Source organism: Varanus komodoensis, unplaced genomic scaffold (assembly GCF_004798865.1).
Source record: "Varanus komodoensis strain SLA01 unplaced genomic scaffold, ASM479886v1 scaffold32, whole genome shotgun sequence".
In the NCBI taxonomy this organism is placed as follows: domain Eukaryota; kingdom Metazoa; phylum Chordata; class Lepidosauria; order Squamata; family Varanidae; genus Varanus; species Varanus komodoensis.
The window spans coordinates 10688395-10703712 of NW_025335798.1; the positions used below are offsets into that span (position 1 = coordinate 10688395).

Genomic DNA, 15318 nt, shown 5'->3' on the forward strand with positions numbered 1-15318 from the left:
GGGAACATGCACATGTTCGGAAAGGAGTAGCAGTGCCAGGCGATGGTGTCACGAGTTGCGACTCATTCGCCACAACTCATCTGAGCTTTTGCATGGCCGGTCAGTGCGCAGCCAAGGATATATTTTCCATGGACTGGCTGTGAGTTGTTTTTTCTAAACTAAAACCTCAGTTTTCTGGTTTTCTTGCAGTGTTGGCACTTTGCGATGCATAACTGGGTTTTGGGTTGCAGTTTGGGCACTCAGTCTGTAAAAGGTTCACCATCACTGTGTGTCCTGGCACGATTTTGATGGTCGGAATGGGTTTAGAATGGGCAGAAATGGTGAGCTGTGCAAGAAAAGCTACTCAAGGAAGGTTTTTTCAAAATGGCCCTCGTTTCAATGGAACTTTCATCCTCTGTTATGGTTAGGGGTTTTCACCAGGATAGGGTTAGGAAAACAAGGCCTTGATAAACAAGCAATATATCTGATTTTACATGTAATTACTGCGGCAAGGATCGTATTTGCTCAATATTGGAGTGAAGAGCCACCTGCTGATGAACTGATCTTAAAAAAGATTTTGGACTGAGCAGAAATGGACAGACTGACTTTATATCTCTGGAGGAGAAAGAAGATACATATTTCTACCAAACTTGGAACTCTTTTTATTACTGGCTAGAGAAACAGGACTTTGCGTAGATTTGAACATGACTGTGGAATGTTTTTAAAAAAAATGAGTAGGGGGCTGATCCAGTACGTCTGATGTATTTGATGACTGATGTTTTTAGTTTTAGTTTAAAATTTTTAATAAAATTTATTTAAAAAAAAGAATGGGCGGAAATGATAAACTGTGCAGAAAAAGCTACTCAAGGGAGGCTTTTTCAAAATGGCCCTCTTTTCAGTTGAATTTTGACCCTCTATTAGGGTTAGGGGAGTTCACCAGGGCAGGGGTAGGAGTAGGAAAACAGGGCCTCCTGGCATGATTTTGATGGTTGGAATGTGTTTAGAATGGGCAGAAATGATGAGCTGTGTGTTGTACCTGACTCCCCAGGATCCTGACATAATAGAGATACCTATCAGCTTTCTCAGGGCATTCAGGATAGGCATGACTCCTCTAGGCTCCAGATAGGCATGACACGGCCAAACACTAGAATAATCAGCTGTCTCAGGGTATGCATGATAGGCTTAGCTCTCCTAAGCTCTAGCCCATTCAAATGACTAGTAACTGCCTCAGAGAATTCCCCTCAGAAAGTAGAAAAAGCTTACCAAAGACATGTAATGGGCAAAGATTGCTTAGAAGGTGTAAATTAAAAGATAAAACTTACTGCTAACCAAATCTGCTTTTGTATATCGCTTGCTTAACTGCTGCTATGTGATTCTGTAACTCCCCATTCTCACCATTGTTCTGATTTCTGTCAATTCTGATTGTATTGTTTCCCATTTACCGAAAACTCACTGTGAAGCTATAAAAACCTCATTCAAACTCCACCCGGTGCCGCATTCTAACCATGAATGTTGGTCCCTGCAAGAAATCTTGCAGGTCATAAACTCCTCTTTATTTTTACCATCCGGTCTCTGGTCTCATCTGTAACACCGCGGGTACAGAAAAAGCTACTCAGGGAAGGCTGTTTCAAAATCACCCAGTTTTCAATGGAACTTTGGCCATCTATGATGGGTTAGGGGTGTGCACCAGGGTAGGGTTAGGTTTAGGAGTATGAGGCCTCCTGGCATGATTCCTATGTTAGGGATGTGTTTAGAATGGGCGGAAATGATAAGCTGCGCAGAAACTGCTACTCAAGGAAGGCTTTTTCAGAATGGCCCTCTACTTAACTGAACTTTCACCCTTTATTAGGGTTAGTGGTGTGCACCAGGGTAGGGTTAGGGTTCGGAAAACAAGGTGTCCTGGCTTGCATTTGATGGTTGGAATGTGTTTAGAATGGGCAGAAATGATGAGCTGTACAGAAAAGGCTACTCTGGGAAGGCTTTTTCAAAATCGCCCTCTTTTCAGTGGAAATTTCACCCTCTATTAGGTTAGGGATGTGCACCAGGGTAGGGATAGGTTTATGAAAAAGAGGCATCCTGGCATGGTTTTGATGGTTGGAATGTGTTTAGAATGGGTAGAAATGATGAGTTGTGCAGGAAAAGCTGCTCAAGGAAGGCTTTTTCAAAATCGCCCTCTTTTCAATGGAACTTTGACCCTCTATTAGGGTTAGGCTTTTGCAGCAGGGTAGGGTCATGGCAGTGGTGGCAAACCTGTGGCAAGCGCGCCACATCAGGCATGCAGAACCCTCTCTTTCTGCACACAAGCCAAGTCACGCCATCATCGCCCCAGCAGCCAAGCATCTGATAACAGCTCACATAGGGCCCATGCCCATGCTCAGAAAGTAGTAGCGGTGCCAGGTGATGTCATGATCCACAATTTATTATCCCGACTCATCCGAGCTTTTGCATGGCCGGTCAGGGCGCTGCCATTTGCTTGTACTGACTATGAGGGTTTTTTTCCTAAACTAAAACCTCAGTTCTCATGTTTTATTGCAGTGTTGGTACTGTCGCATAAATAAGTGGGTTTTGGATTGCAGTTCTGGCACTCAGACTTTAAAAGGTTCTCCATCGGTGCTCTATGGTATGATAATCCTATCTTTTCCTTGCTGGCTTTACATCAGCACCAGCCTGGGCAAGGTTTGGGAATCAATCAGGATTTATCCATAAGCTGTTGCTCTTTATCGAGTCAGCACGGACAGTTTCCTGCCAGAAACAGATTCAAATATTTTTTAGCCTCATTTGGGAGGAAAATAGTTCTCTGCTCAGTGGCTGAGCTCTCTCTCCACCCCCAGTTTATATAGTTATCTTGACCATAATTTCTGTGAGATTAGGGCATCTGATTCTAAATGTAGGCGATAAAAGCTTTAGTTGCTGCTTCTGCTGCTGCTGGAAACGCTTTGTTAAACTGTTGTACATGCTTCATAGCATCAGTGAGATGGGTGTTACATCAGATATATCTCCTCTAGCTTATGTATCTAATTCTAGGAATATGTATGTGTTGTTTCTAGAAAAGGCATCCTTAAGGGGGGAGGTAATAAAATACTTAATCACTGTGTTTCTTCTCCTGCCTCCATTGCCAGAGAGAGAGGGGGCTGTTTGCGTTGCATTGACCTCTAGAAGCTACCAGCATGCTAGTTGTGTATTGAGCCTGGTGTAAGATTTACTTTTGACATTTTTTTCTTTCTTGTTAGACCTTTTGCCTTTCACTTTATCTCCTTCTGTGTTTGACTATTTCAATTAATCCTGTTTTTGTTTGTATTTTAAATCTGTCACACCTGTGCAAATGTATTTGCGAAATTCTGTGTTCCCAAATAAGCACAAGGTTAAATGTGATCTAAAACCTATATTTGACATCTTTCAATTGGAACGCATTCTGCATGCCAGCTCCTGCAATCCATTTACTGACATATTCCCGTCATATTTTTCAAGGTATGTTGTGTCTTGCATAGAGTCTGATTACTTTTCTAAACTTCTTGTATTCCAGGAGTAGCATGGGGACTGCTACCAAAAACACTGTTACCAGTATTGGAATTCTCAATGAGCTTATGCAAATAATGTAGGCAGCTTAATGGTAGCTCAGAGAAAAGACTAGAAAGGGCTGTGTGTTTGGCATGTTTCCTGCACTTCCAGTTTTTGTCTAAAAACTGTATTAGAATCATGGTGTAATCATGTACGTGCTGCCATTGTTAGAGAGAAAAGGAAGCATGCCACCTAAGAGTATTGAGGCAGTTGCTCTATTATTACATTTCTCTTTCCATTATGCCACTGTAGCTCCTCTACTTCTCAACTTTACAACTGTTGTTGGTATAATTACTTTTCTACCAGGAATATCTGTAAATATTCCTTGGGGGTTCATTCATCCCATTCCAGACATTTACCTTTTCTGCTGACCAGAGAAATCCATTTCAGCTCTTCACAGAATTTTCATTACTAGGCATCTATACACACTCTTGATTTGGGGCTGTGTGGGTAACTCAAAAGAGTGGTTGTACATTCTAATGCTGTTGCAGTGGCAAAACTTGCTATGAACTGTGGAGAGAAGGTTGTCATGGGCTTGGCTGCTGCAGGAAACAGTGAGTTAGTGGTGCTAAGCAAAGAAATACTGCTCGGTAAATAACTCAGTCTTTCTGGTCTTGTATAGTTCTATGACAGTGTGTATTCACAGTAGTTCTATCATTTAAGCAGCCTCCCCCAACTTAGTGCCTTTTGAATAATACGGACTTCAGCTCCAGTGTGCAAAATATCATGGGTTCAATCCTTTACATTACCAATTTAAAAAAACGATCAGGTACAAAATGATGGCAAAGACTTCTGCCGGAGGTGCTGCTCCCAGTTCAGTAGACAACCTTGGACTAGATGGATAAATAATCTGGCACAGTATAAACTCCCTTAGATCCTTGAATTTTCAGTGAGGGTGATTTTCAATGAAGCTGGAAAACTTTGTTGGCAGAACATCTGAAATCTGTGCATTGCCAACCGAGTATCCCCTTTACATTGTGCTTGCAAATGCTATTCTGCTCTTCGATTACAGTTTAGAACTCTGCATTTTTATGCATTTTTAATGTATGGTGTTATGTGCTTTTGAAGCTTTTATTTGATAAAACTGAATAGTTTTTTAAATACCACTAAAATATAATTGTATACTCAAATCTTCCATTGTATAAATGATCTAATCTTGGATTCTATTCCTTATGCTATATTAATTTTTATTTCACATTTAATAGGTTTGAATTCTGCCTGTCCAGAAATGTTAATAGTATGAATTGTCTTTCTGAAGTATGGGTTGTTACATATTTTATGTTACTTGAATCATTTTTAATTAAAATGACTTCCTTGATAGATTGTGTGCTGTTGTAAAGATGCCTGTTGAAAAAGGAGATTTTAAAAGTTGAAGAAATAAATGATAATTGTTTGTAACTAATTTTTTAAATGTGATCTCCATGTGTGTTTCACACGAGTGGTACTCATTTTATTTATCTATTTCACAAATTTCACTCTGCATCTACCAGGCACCATGGCTGATTTATGATAAAGCTACAACAACTAAGTAAATCTCCTTATGTTATAAAAAACAATAAACACCTGAGTTGAATTTGTCTAATGCAATAAATTTGAAGAGTAGTAGGAAGAAAGAGAATACCATTAAATTCAAGCCATTAAAAGACCAAAGAAATAGGACAGTCATTACTGCCTGTCTTAAAGTATAATAGGGGAAACCTGCCTAGAGCATAATGGAGTAGAAGCCTATCTAACCTCTCTAGGGGGAACATTCCATGATTGGGGCTGTGGGGGCTGCTACAGAACAGTCCCTATCTCTAATACATACCCATCTAGTCTCTGTGGGTGGAGAGATACAGAACAGGATCTCCAGTGTAGACTTAACTTTTGATTTAAAAAGAAATTATCAGTAGTTGCGCTAAGCTGGTAAACAAGAATTTCTTATATGTGGTTATTGTGGGCTGCAATTTCATAATAACATTCAGAAACATCATTTGCTGTTTATCTCTTGCAGTGATTTAGAGAGCCGAAAACTATGCAAGAAGATGAAAGTTGACCCTAGTTCGAAGGAGAAAGGGATAGAGCTACTGCATTACAAGTAAGTGCCAGGGTAGATAGAGTTTTTGTAAATGTTCAAGCTGCTACCATACTGAAATGGCTGAAATTAAAACTGCGAAGGTTGTGCAATCCAACACAAATTTCCATTGAGTGCAAACGTAATTTACTTCGTAAAAGGACTATTGCATAAGACAGACTTTATTTTTATTTACAAACACACAGAGGGAGGGAGATAATTATGGTGTCTTCTTATATCAACATTGGACTACTAATGGACATTTGATTATTACATGCATAAGCAACACGTATGTGGCTGGCTATTAGGAGCTGATGTTTTATAGTTAACATCTATCAGGACAGCCCAGCCAGAGATGGCTATGTCTGCTCTATTGATATTGATATTGAGAGAGAGGGAGAGAGAGAGATTGAAGTCTATGCTTACCTCTTCAATTGAAAATAATTTGACCTCAGCATGTCTAACTTTGGTTGGATTTTACCTACAGGGTTTATCTTGCATATACCTAATAGATTCATTTGGTTGTGGTGGTCAGACATACAGTACATTTTTGCGAGAATTGAGCCTCTCCCTCCCCAGGCTCTGAGTTTTAGTCCTATGTCACTGTATACCATGGAGGGTGAGTACAAGCTCCGACCCATTCCAGCTCAGAGGACAGAAATAGAGACTCCTTTTATTGGTGCACTTGCCAAACATTTGAAGCACTGCTAAGTGCAGAAGCAAATCATAACTGGGCAAGAGGACCAGCATGGTGTAAAGATTGGATCATTGGGCTAGGACTCAGATCTGGGTTCTAAGCTCCACTCAGCCGTGAAGCTCACTGGATCCCTTTGGGTCAGTCAATGACTCACAGCTCCTAACCTGCCTCACAGGAATGTTATGAAGATACAGTGGAGAGCAAGACTATGCAAACCCCCTTGCAAGAGGGAAAAAAGCAGGATATCCATGCAATAATGTGATCATGCACCTGCCTACCCACTTCATGCTTACTTCTGCACTTGATGGTACTTCAGACGAACAGCAAGGCCACATGCCGCAGCCTGTTCCATGTCCAAGCAGTGGTAGAGGCTTTGTCCCTGTGCCTGCGCAGGGGCAGACTCATGTGCCTCTACCTCCTCCTACAACCACTTCAGCACTTGCTTAGTGCTCTGAACTCCTAGAATTGAGACCCTGAGCAGAAGCCTGGATGAAAACACACAAGAGAAGAACCAGTTTTACCTGAAATACCAGCAGTGTGAGCTGCAGAGGTGTTGAACTACATCCCAACACTGAACTGCCTGTCAACCAAGGATCCCCTCAAGCCAAAATCTCTTGAACTGGGACCCACAGAGATGGTACTCCCTCACCCAGATTACCCTAAGGAATTGGCTGCCATCACAACAAGGGCCTTGTACTTCCTGGAGCTGGAGGACTTCCCAGCAGAGGTGGCACAGGGGACAGAAAGCTAACTAAGGGCTAACCAAGGCTAGAGGATCTGCCCTTTAAGTTCTTGTATGTATCAAGAAGTGGATGGACCTCGGCAGGAGTGGCTAAGTCCAAGAGCTCAACCTTGCTTGAGCTCTAATATTCATTGGAGAAAATTGTCAATTTGGAGCTAGCCAAGGCATTACAAATCTAGCCTTCACCGACCTGATGCCCTCCAGATGTGCTAAATTATAGATCTTCTCACCACCAGTGATTGACTTGGTCATTGGAAATCACATGAGTGATCTATCATATCAGGACAGTTGGGGAAAGCTGTTCAACTGGCTACTGTTGGCATTCATCAGGCCCCATGGACACCCCCTCATGATCAAGGCAGGTCACCCAGCAAGCATAGGCACCAAAATAAGTCCCAGACTTCCTTTGAATTTTGGAGGTGAGGAAGGGTTGGGTCCCCCATCATTTGTTTCCAGCAGCTCCAAACATGAATGTTTACCATAGTAAGAGTGACAAACTGAGATTTTTCTTTTAAAAATGATGAGTTTATTCAAATAATTACTCACATCTTGAAAAAATAACAATTAGGGATTTAGAGATCCTGTATTTCTTAGATATTCTTTGCAATGAGTTAGTCTCTACCTGTTCTACCCAAATCAGTTGGAGATTGGTTTACCAGCTCATTGATTTCATGAGACTTTAGCACATGAATGTTTTAGCTCTTCAGGGACCAATATGTGTAAATATAGCAATGCATTGTTGCAAATGGAAGTTCCCATGTGCATCTGCCACTCCCCAAATCTGGCTTGTGGTAAATGCTTTCATTAAGGCTTTGTGCAAATGATAGCCCATTAGAGACCTGTTTGTCTCAAGAACTTGTTTTTGATGGCTCTGTTTTGCACACCCCTGCAAACTGATGAAAACTTCATTTATCCTGACCAGAATAAACAGCTGCATGACTTTCTAATGACACTTCTGAAATTAATTGCTGTTTCCCTCCATATTCCATTTCTTGACAGGGATGGCGCATTTCATACTGAATACAGCAGAGCGCACACACTAAAGGTAAATTTACAGTAGTTAGAGGTACACTGGATGTGGGGGGAGGAGGGAGAGAGATGTTTGGGTGTAGAACAGATGTTAATGCTTGCAGCTTTATATTTGGGTGGGAGGAATGATAGATTTCACAAACAGCTGTTTGACTGACCTAGAGGTTTTCTTTTCATTCTCTAATCTCTGGCACATCTGCCAGCCAAACATCCTGTGAAGCTGTGAGTGATTAACTAGATTGAGTCAATGTTAAATTGCAATATAAATTGTGAGCATACTTGCAAACTACCAACAAACAGAGGATTTTTAATTGTATATACTTTAAAGTGAGGATATCTCTGTGTGTGTTTATTCTGTGTGCTTTAGTTCCCTTTTGATGACAGGCTATATCTGATAACATTAGCCTGATCATGACTGGAAAAAATATTTCCCCCTTCTATTTTATTTGGCATGAGATCAGCTGGAAAGAGAGACAAAATGGCCTTTTCTTAGATCTGATTACAGCCACAAAGTCCCAGAGAGATGCCCACAGAATGGGTAAAATAGACAGCTTTCCTTTTGTTGCTTGGCTTTAGCAGGCATTGCACAAAAGAGAAAGGAGATATCTTAGAGAATATCCAGAACTACACTGAGTAGAAAAGCCCTGGTTTAGAGCTTGGTCCCATGTCCTGTAGGAGTCCATTGCCAATCCTAGAGATTCTTGGCCCTGCTTTTCTTTGTTCTTGCTGTTACTGCCTATTTACTTGAACTTGCCAGATGGGCAAGCAGTGAGGGGAACAGTAGCCTCAGCACTTCTTATCTTCTTCCTTACTGGAAGTGGTGTGGATTGGTCTCAGAATCAGCAAAGCAAGGAAATAGAATGGCAGCTTCAGCAATGAGAAGACAATCTGGGCACATTCTGCAGGAAGACCCAACTGTGAGCATCTTGCTCAAGGCTTTTCTAAAATCTGGACTTGGTATTGCTTGTGGCAACTTAGAAAGAAGCTTTGTTTGCTAAAGTAATCTCATAAAGTATGTGAAATCCATTTGGCTCTGTCTCTGCAATTGTGGGATACATTTTGAGATCCAGAACAGCCTTTAAAAAATTCCATGCGCAGGAATCTACTAAGCTGAATTCACTTGGTATTAATTGCCTTTACTCTTCTGCAATAGCACTTCGAGTATTTCTCCAAATGTTCCAGCATGATTCAATACCATATGCTTGTAGGAAAGGCTGGTATCATTTGGAAAAGCCCTTCTGTCTGTCCCATTACAATCAGAGACTCATTGAGTGATGGAAAATGTGAAAGAGAACCTTCTAGTTGGCTCTTTCCAAGCTCTGGAACTTCCTGCCATGGGAGGCCAAAGCAGCTCCATCTGTTGTCTTTCATCTGTCAGATAAATACATTTTTATTCAGGCAGGTTCATAGTATTAAGCTGAGTTGATGTTGAGGTAAGCTTTAATCTGACAGGTGCTATTCATTTCTTTTACATTAATGAGCTTTAATGGCTGTGCTTATAATTGATAGGTTTTTATCTTTTAAGTACAATTCTATACTATCTGTGTTTCATTAGCTACCGAGTGCTGTTTTTTGTGCAAAAGTGTATTAATGTATTAATTAACTACATTGAATTAATCAATAATGAAATAACAGTTGGAAATGCCTGCAGCTAACTAAAGAAGTTGCAAAGAACTGTGAAAAAATCAGACATGCAGAGCACTTGCTAGAAAAGCTAAGCATATGGAGTTCCTTACATTAGTAATAAAAACGAAGAAGGAACTTTAAAGGGCATCCTTCCCCAATCTCATTCAGTTATTAAAAGTAAAAGACCCAGTGTGTATGATGTTGTTTGCATTTTCCATATGCCTGTGTATTTGTTTCTATTTTGCTTTGTTTTTAGTTTTTCTTCTCCCCACATAAAAGCTTTACCAATGTGATAGGAAACAAAGAAAGCCACTGGTGTTAGAATGTCTGTTTAACATGTTAGGTTAATTAAAGCAAAGCAAAATAAAAACATGTAGCTCAGTTGCATGTGAGCCACAATGACAAGGGCCATGTGCCACATCCTGAAGGCCAGTGTTGGAAGATGTTTAGCTCCCTTGTGAGTCTGGAATGCCCCACATTTCGGAGTCAGGAATTGTGGTTATGCTTTATTGTTGCATGTGCTTCTTTAAATGATTTTTTAAAAGCTATAAGACAGGAGACTGAGCAAATGGTAACAGGCTACCTCTTCTGCCAAAAACATTGTATATTCTTTTCTGTTGGAGAGAGACAGAAAGAGTTTAACTAGCTGAAATGAAAGTTTTTTTTCTGTTGTGATTGTCCTGAATGCTGTGATGGCATGTGCCCTAGCATACAGAGGTTCTTGCAAATTGGAATTCCAGGTAGCCTTTTTAGGATGTAAACCACCAGAGACCTTTGGGTATTGTGTGATACAGAGGAGATGATGATGATGATGATGATGATGATGATGATGATGATGATGATGATGATAAATTCAGTGTTCCACCTTTCTATTTTGTTAGTCAACAGAGATCTTTTCTGGATAGCAAAGCTGTACTTGTGACAGAAGAAGCAGAATGGTGTGTGTAATGCTTTTAAATTGCTAAATGAGTTGTCTTGCACTGAAGAAATATTAAATGAAACCCACACCTTACTTATTTCTCAGAACAGTAGTGGTTATTTGATTTTTAAATCCCATACTTATCATTGGGAATAGAATTGATATATCTGGGTCTAACTGCATGTGATAGTAAAGTTATAGCTAGAAGCTGTGCCTTTGTTCTTCAAACAGGGTTTTTATTGGGAACCTCCCACTTCCAGCTCAAGAAAGGGAGATGTAATTCCCCCTACCCAGCTCCAGTTTATCAACCCATAATGGTGCTAAAGAAAAAGTCCCCATTTGTATCAGCTGGGATTCCTTCTCCACACTCCCAAGCCACAGGGAAGGAATCTTGTTGATATAATCATGACTGGAGAAGAAGAAAAGAAATCTCTCTCTACACAGGAAATTGGATCCTCCCAACTTAAAAAAAAGAAAGAAAAGTGAAGAAAAGATGACTCCTCTGCTACTTAATATAATATAACATTTAGTTTTACTCTTAGGCCATTTTAATGAAAGTTTTGAGTCACATTCATCCTAGTCAGGAACATTCCTGTTTTCAATCTGGAATGTGGAAGAAACCGTAATTTCAAAGGGGAATACATGCTTTTCATGTATCATTTATTGCATTTTTATTCTACCTTTTATTCCAGGAATTCAGAGCATAGTTGCTCCTCCCTTTTAATTCTTGCAACAGTGTAGTAAGAGATGCTAACAGATTCAAGATTGCGCAGGGTGCTTTGTAGCTGGAGGAAGGATCTATTGTTGCCCCTGTTCTACTGCTATTTCATTTGACTCTATCTCCAGAGAAAAATTATGGGAGAAACTTGAGGCTACATCTATTGACCAAAGGCCTTTATATTTGATATAAGCTCTATATTCCAATACATCTTTGAAAGTTAGATGTAATAAGATGGTGCATCTTACTGATTCTATCAAAAGGCGTGCAACAAGGATGTGTACTGGCACGACTGCTATTCAGCCTTTACATCAATTATGTGATAAAACGGTTAAATAATCTTGGCATACTCTTTCCCAAGCTAGCTGAAAGAAAGATTCCTACACTCTTATATGTTGATGACAAGGTGGTACTCTCCAGGACCTCTGGGGCCTTAGGAGAGCTTTGCAGGCATTTAGTCTCTTTTGTAATGAGAACTTGCTGAATATCAACTATCAAAAAAACTAAGATTATGGCTTTTGGGAAAAGACCCAAAATCAGGATCCGGAGGTTATGTGTTTTTTTAGGAGTGCTGCTGCAATCCTCAGGAGCAAGGAATGCTCATCATGAATATGTGGCTGTGCTGGCCCAAAGATTGACTCAGCCTATATTAAGACCCTTTTGTACCAATGGAGGACAGTATATTCCTGCTGTCCTTAAATTATCAGGCCAAAATGTTACCTCAAGTCCTCTGTAGGGCACTCTTAGGTCCAATATCCTCTAGTTTTGCCCTATTAGAAAAAGTTCAATCAAAATTTATACGGGCAATTTTTCATATGCCTAGCTGTGTCTCTAACGCTGGCATGCGCTTATAATCTGGACTGATCAAAAGGGAGGCTAGGGTAAGCCTCACCTCTGTTAGTTCCTGGCTCAGATTAAACTACTGCCCCCAAGGACTCACTTCTTTAATCCTTCAGGACTGTTTTGATGGTCCTGGCTAATTGCAGTCCATTTAAAACTCACATCTCTAGGCTCTCACCACAGACTCATTTAGTGATGGAACTAAACTGGACAATAGCAATCACCACACAGAGAGTGTTAGATACTGAGTGGCAACATAAAAATAGGAGAGTTCCAGATTTTCTGGCACCAGAGAACACCAGATATATTGTTATCACAGCACCTTATGTATCAATCTTGGAGTTTCCCACTCTTAAAGGGTCTCCCTAGCTAGATGGTGATTACTCCCCTCTGAGGTCTTGGAGGAGAAATATTTTAAGACGCCAATGGCAGAGAGGGTTTGCCCTTGTGGCACTGGAGAGGTTGAATCAATTGAACATGTTATTTTTTACTGCCGGTTTTATCAAGAAATACGGGCCAAGTTTATTTCTCATCAGTTTAGGAGGTAGCCAGGCAGATCTGATCCTGAGGTTGCCAGGATCCTGAGGTTCTGCTAGGTTTTTTGCAGCTGCCTGCAAGATCCACAAAAATATTGTATGTAATGTTTTAAAATTTTAATTGGAAATTGTAACCAGTAATTTTAATCAATTTGATATCATTTGTTATTTTGCCTTTTAATGATTGGAATATTTTAACCTATGGTTCTATTTGTAAATAGTTTATTAAGGACAAGCTGGACACTGACTATAATAAATTGCTGTTGCTGGGTGGTTCATAATTCTGCTGGAGCTGTGGTTAAAATATATGGTCTTTCTTTCCATTTTTTGCAGTCAATGGTGGCCTTTCTTAAAGATCCAGAAGGAGCTCCATTGTGGGAGGAGGATCCTGAAGCCAAAGATGTTGTCCATCTTGACAGTGAAAAGGTATGTTACTCAGAATTATAAATACTCCTTTATTTTATGAATCGGTCTTATTCTAAACAGTGTTTAAACTTGGCATATACTGCACATAACTTGTTGCTCTGGTAAATTTGAGAAACTAAAGGTGTGTAAATGAGAAATGAGATACTTAGAAATGTATTTATTTTTCCTCTTCTGAACTTTTAAAAGACAGGGTTAGTGGAACTGCTCACACTTTAAGCTAAAATAATTTAGAAATAGCAGTGAAGTAGCTTGGACTATGAGAGAAAACGTTGAAGTCCATATAATGCATTGGTTGTATACAGTATGATACCCCTGTATGTTTCTACAGCAGGTTATAATAACTATATGGCACCATCTGTTAGTGGAAGGAGCATAAAACCAATAGGAACTCTATGGTCAAGTGGGCACTAAGATCAGATTCGGATGAACACAGTGACTTTGAGAATGGGAGAAGTAGAGAGGGCTGCAGCTCAGTGGCAGGGCATCTGCTTTGCACACAGAAGGCCAAGCTTCAATCTCCAGTGGTTCCATTCGAGCTGGGAAAAACTCCTGCCTGAAACGGGGAAGCCTGAGGATGGGCAGTTTGTGGTTCTCCAAATACTGTCTGCCTACAACTCCCATCGTTTCTAGCTAGTATAGCAAGGGTAAGTGATAATACTTACTTAGGAGTAGGGGGAGGCATACAAAAGCAAAAGTAAATAAATAAATAATAGACAAAACAAAATGTCCACCCCTGGTACAAAGGTGCTAAGTGGAGAAATCATATGACACTGTGTAAAGCAATTCCCTCTTTTCCTTATTATTCTAAAGCTTCTTATGGGTATGCTAACACCAGAGTCAGAATGTAGAAGCATGCAGGCATCAGTGGGACCTAGCAGGGTAGGGAAGCACTTTCAACCCAAGGGATGAATTCCATTTTGAAGACACCCTTGGGGACTACATTCCTCTGAGAAACAGGGCCAGGTGCAAAAACTGGATGAAAATACAAAAACTATCAGCATATTGTAGCTTAAAGCTCTTAGTGCCAGTAAATCAGGGAAACTTTTCAACCTTTAACATATGTAGTTTGAAACATAGAAGAATACAGAATCAGCGAGTCAGAAGGGGTCTCTTGGGCCATCTAGTCTGACCCTTGACCCCAACTGGCTCTGCTCATGATATGCCTGCCATGCCTACTGCTGTACTAATAATGTATCAGTAAAACAGAAGTGATATTCTTTTTAAGTGGAAAGGGGGAAAATGGCACAAACACTGGCAAACCACCAAACAGTCATTGGTTAGATGAAAGGGAGTAGGGCCAGGGGAAGATGTCATGACTCTGGGGAACCCGAGAGGACTGGAGTTGCCCACAGAATGGTCAGATTTGGCCCCTAAATTTCCCACCCTGGTTTACAAGTTTAATGTAGTGGTAGGTATTTAAGGCTCATAAGAAAGTCCTTTTTGTTGAGGGAAACTTAACAATTGGTGATGTATTCAGTTGTAATATGAGCAACTAAGGAATGTTTCTGTTACAGCAAGTAGAGTTGGTAAACCTGATGAGACTCCCCAACATTCTTTTGATTTTAGAGTATTTAATTTATAAAGGCTGAGAACAGTTCTAAATCAGAGTACTACTTCACTTTGTTTTGAATCTCAGTCTTGTTGTTCCACTTGTGCTGTTTCTTTGCCATCTATCCAAGCAGTGTGTTTTATTTTTTCCACTCTGTTGGTTTTAAATTTTAATTGATTGGTCTCTGGCTGGTATTTCATAGAGTCATTTCAATTTCTTAGCTTTCACTCTTGTATTAGGAACAGTTACTTTGGCATTCACTTTTTGTAAGAAGATTAATTTTTAATGTTCACCTTTCTGTTCTCTATTACAAGCTCTCTTGGGGTTCTTTTCAATTTTAAATTTTCCTCTTGCCTTTCTCATCACACTGCTTTGAAAAATCCATTTTCATGGCCCCTTGTTGCCCTGGATTGGTTTCTGCTTAAAGCAAGCAAGCAATTGTTTTGGTTCAGTTTAGTTGTTCATAAGAATGGAATGTAGGTTTCATTTTTAAAAAAATCCTAAACTTATGATCCGCTAGAGTCTATAAATTCCATGCCCATCATAATACATGCTTATTTCATACTGTTGCTTATATGGCCACTGTCATATTAGTACCTTCATTTTCCCTGTTATGGGTCTTAGGCATTGACTTCTATTATGGAAA

General features: G+C 40.1%; 1 protein-coding gene across 1 annotated transcript in view; it reads left to right on the top strand.

The window, feature by feature from the left end:
- PDIA5 (protein disulfide isomerase family A member 5) overlaps positions 1-15318 on the top strand; it is a 212512-nt gene that overhangs the window by 83622 nt on the left and 113572 nt on the right. Inside the window, exons 4-6 of the mRNA XM_044438271.1 lie at positions 5531-5614; positions 8029-8074; positions 13031-13123. Of these exons, the coding sequence (XP_044294206.1) occupies positions 5531-5614; positions 8029-8074; positions 13031-13123 (223 nt within the window). The remainder of the gene's footprint in view (positions 1-5530; positions 5615-8028; positions 8075-13030; positions 13124-15318) is intronic.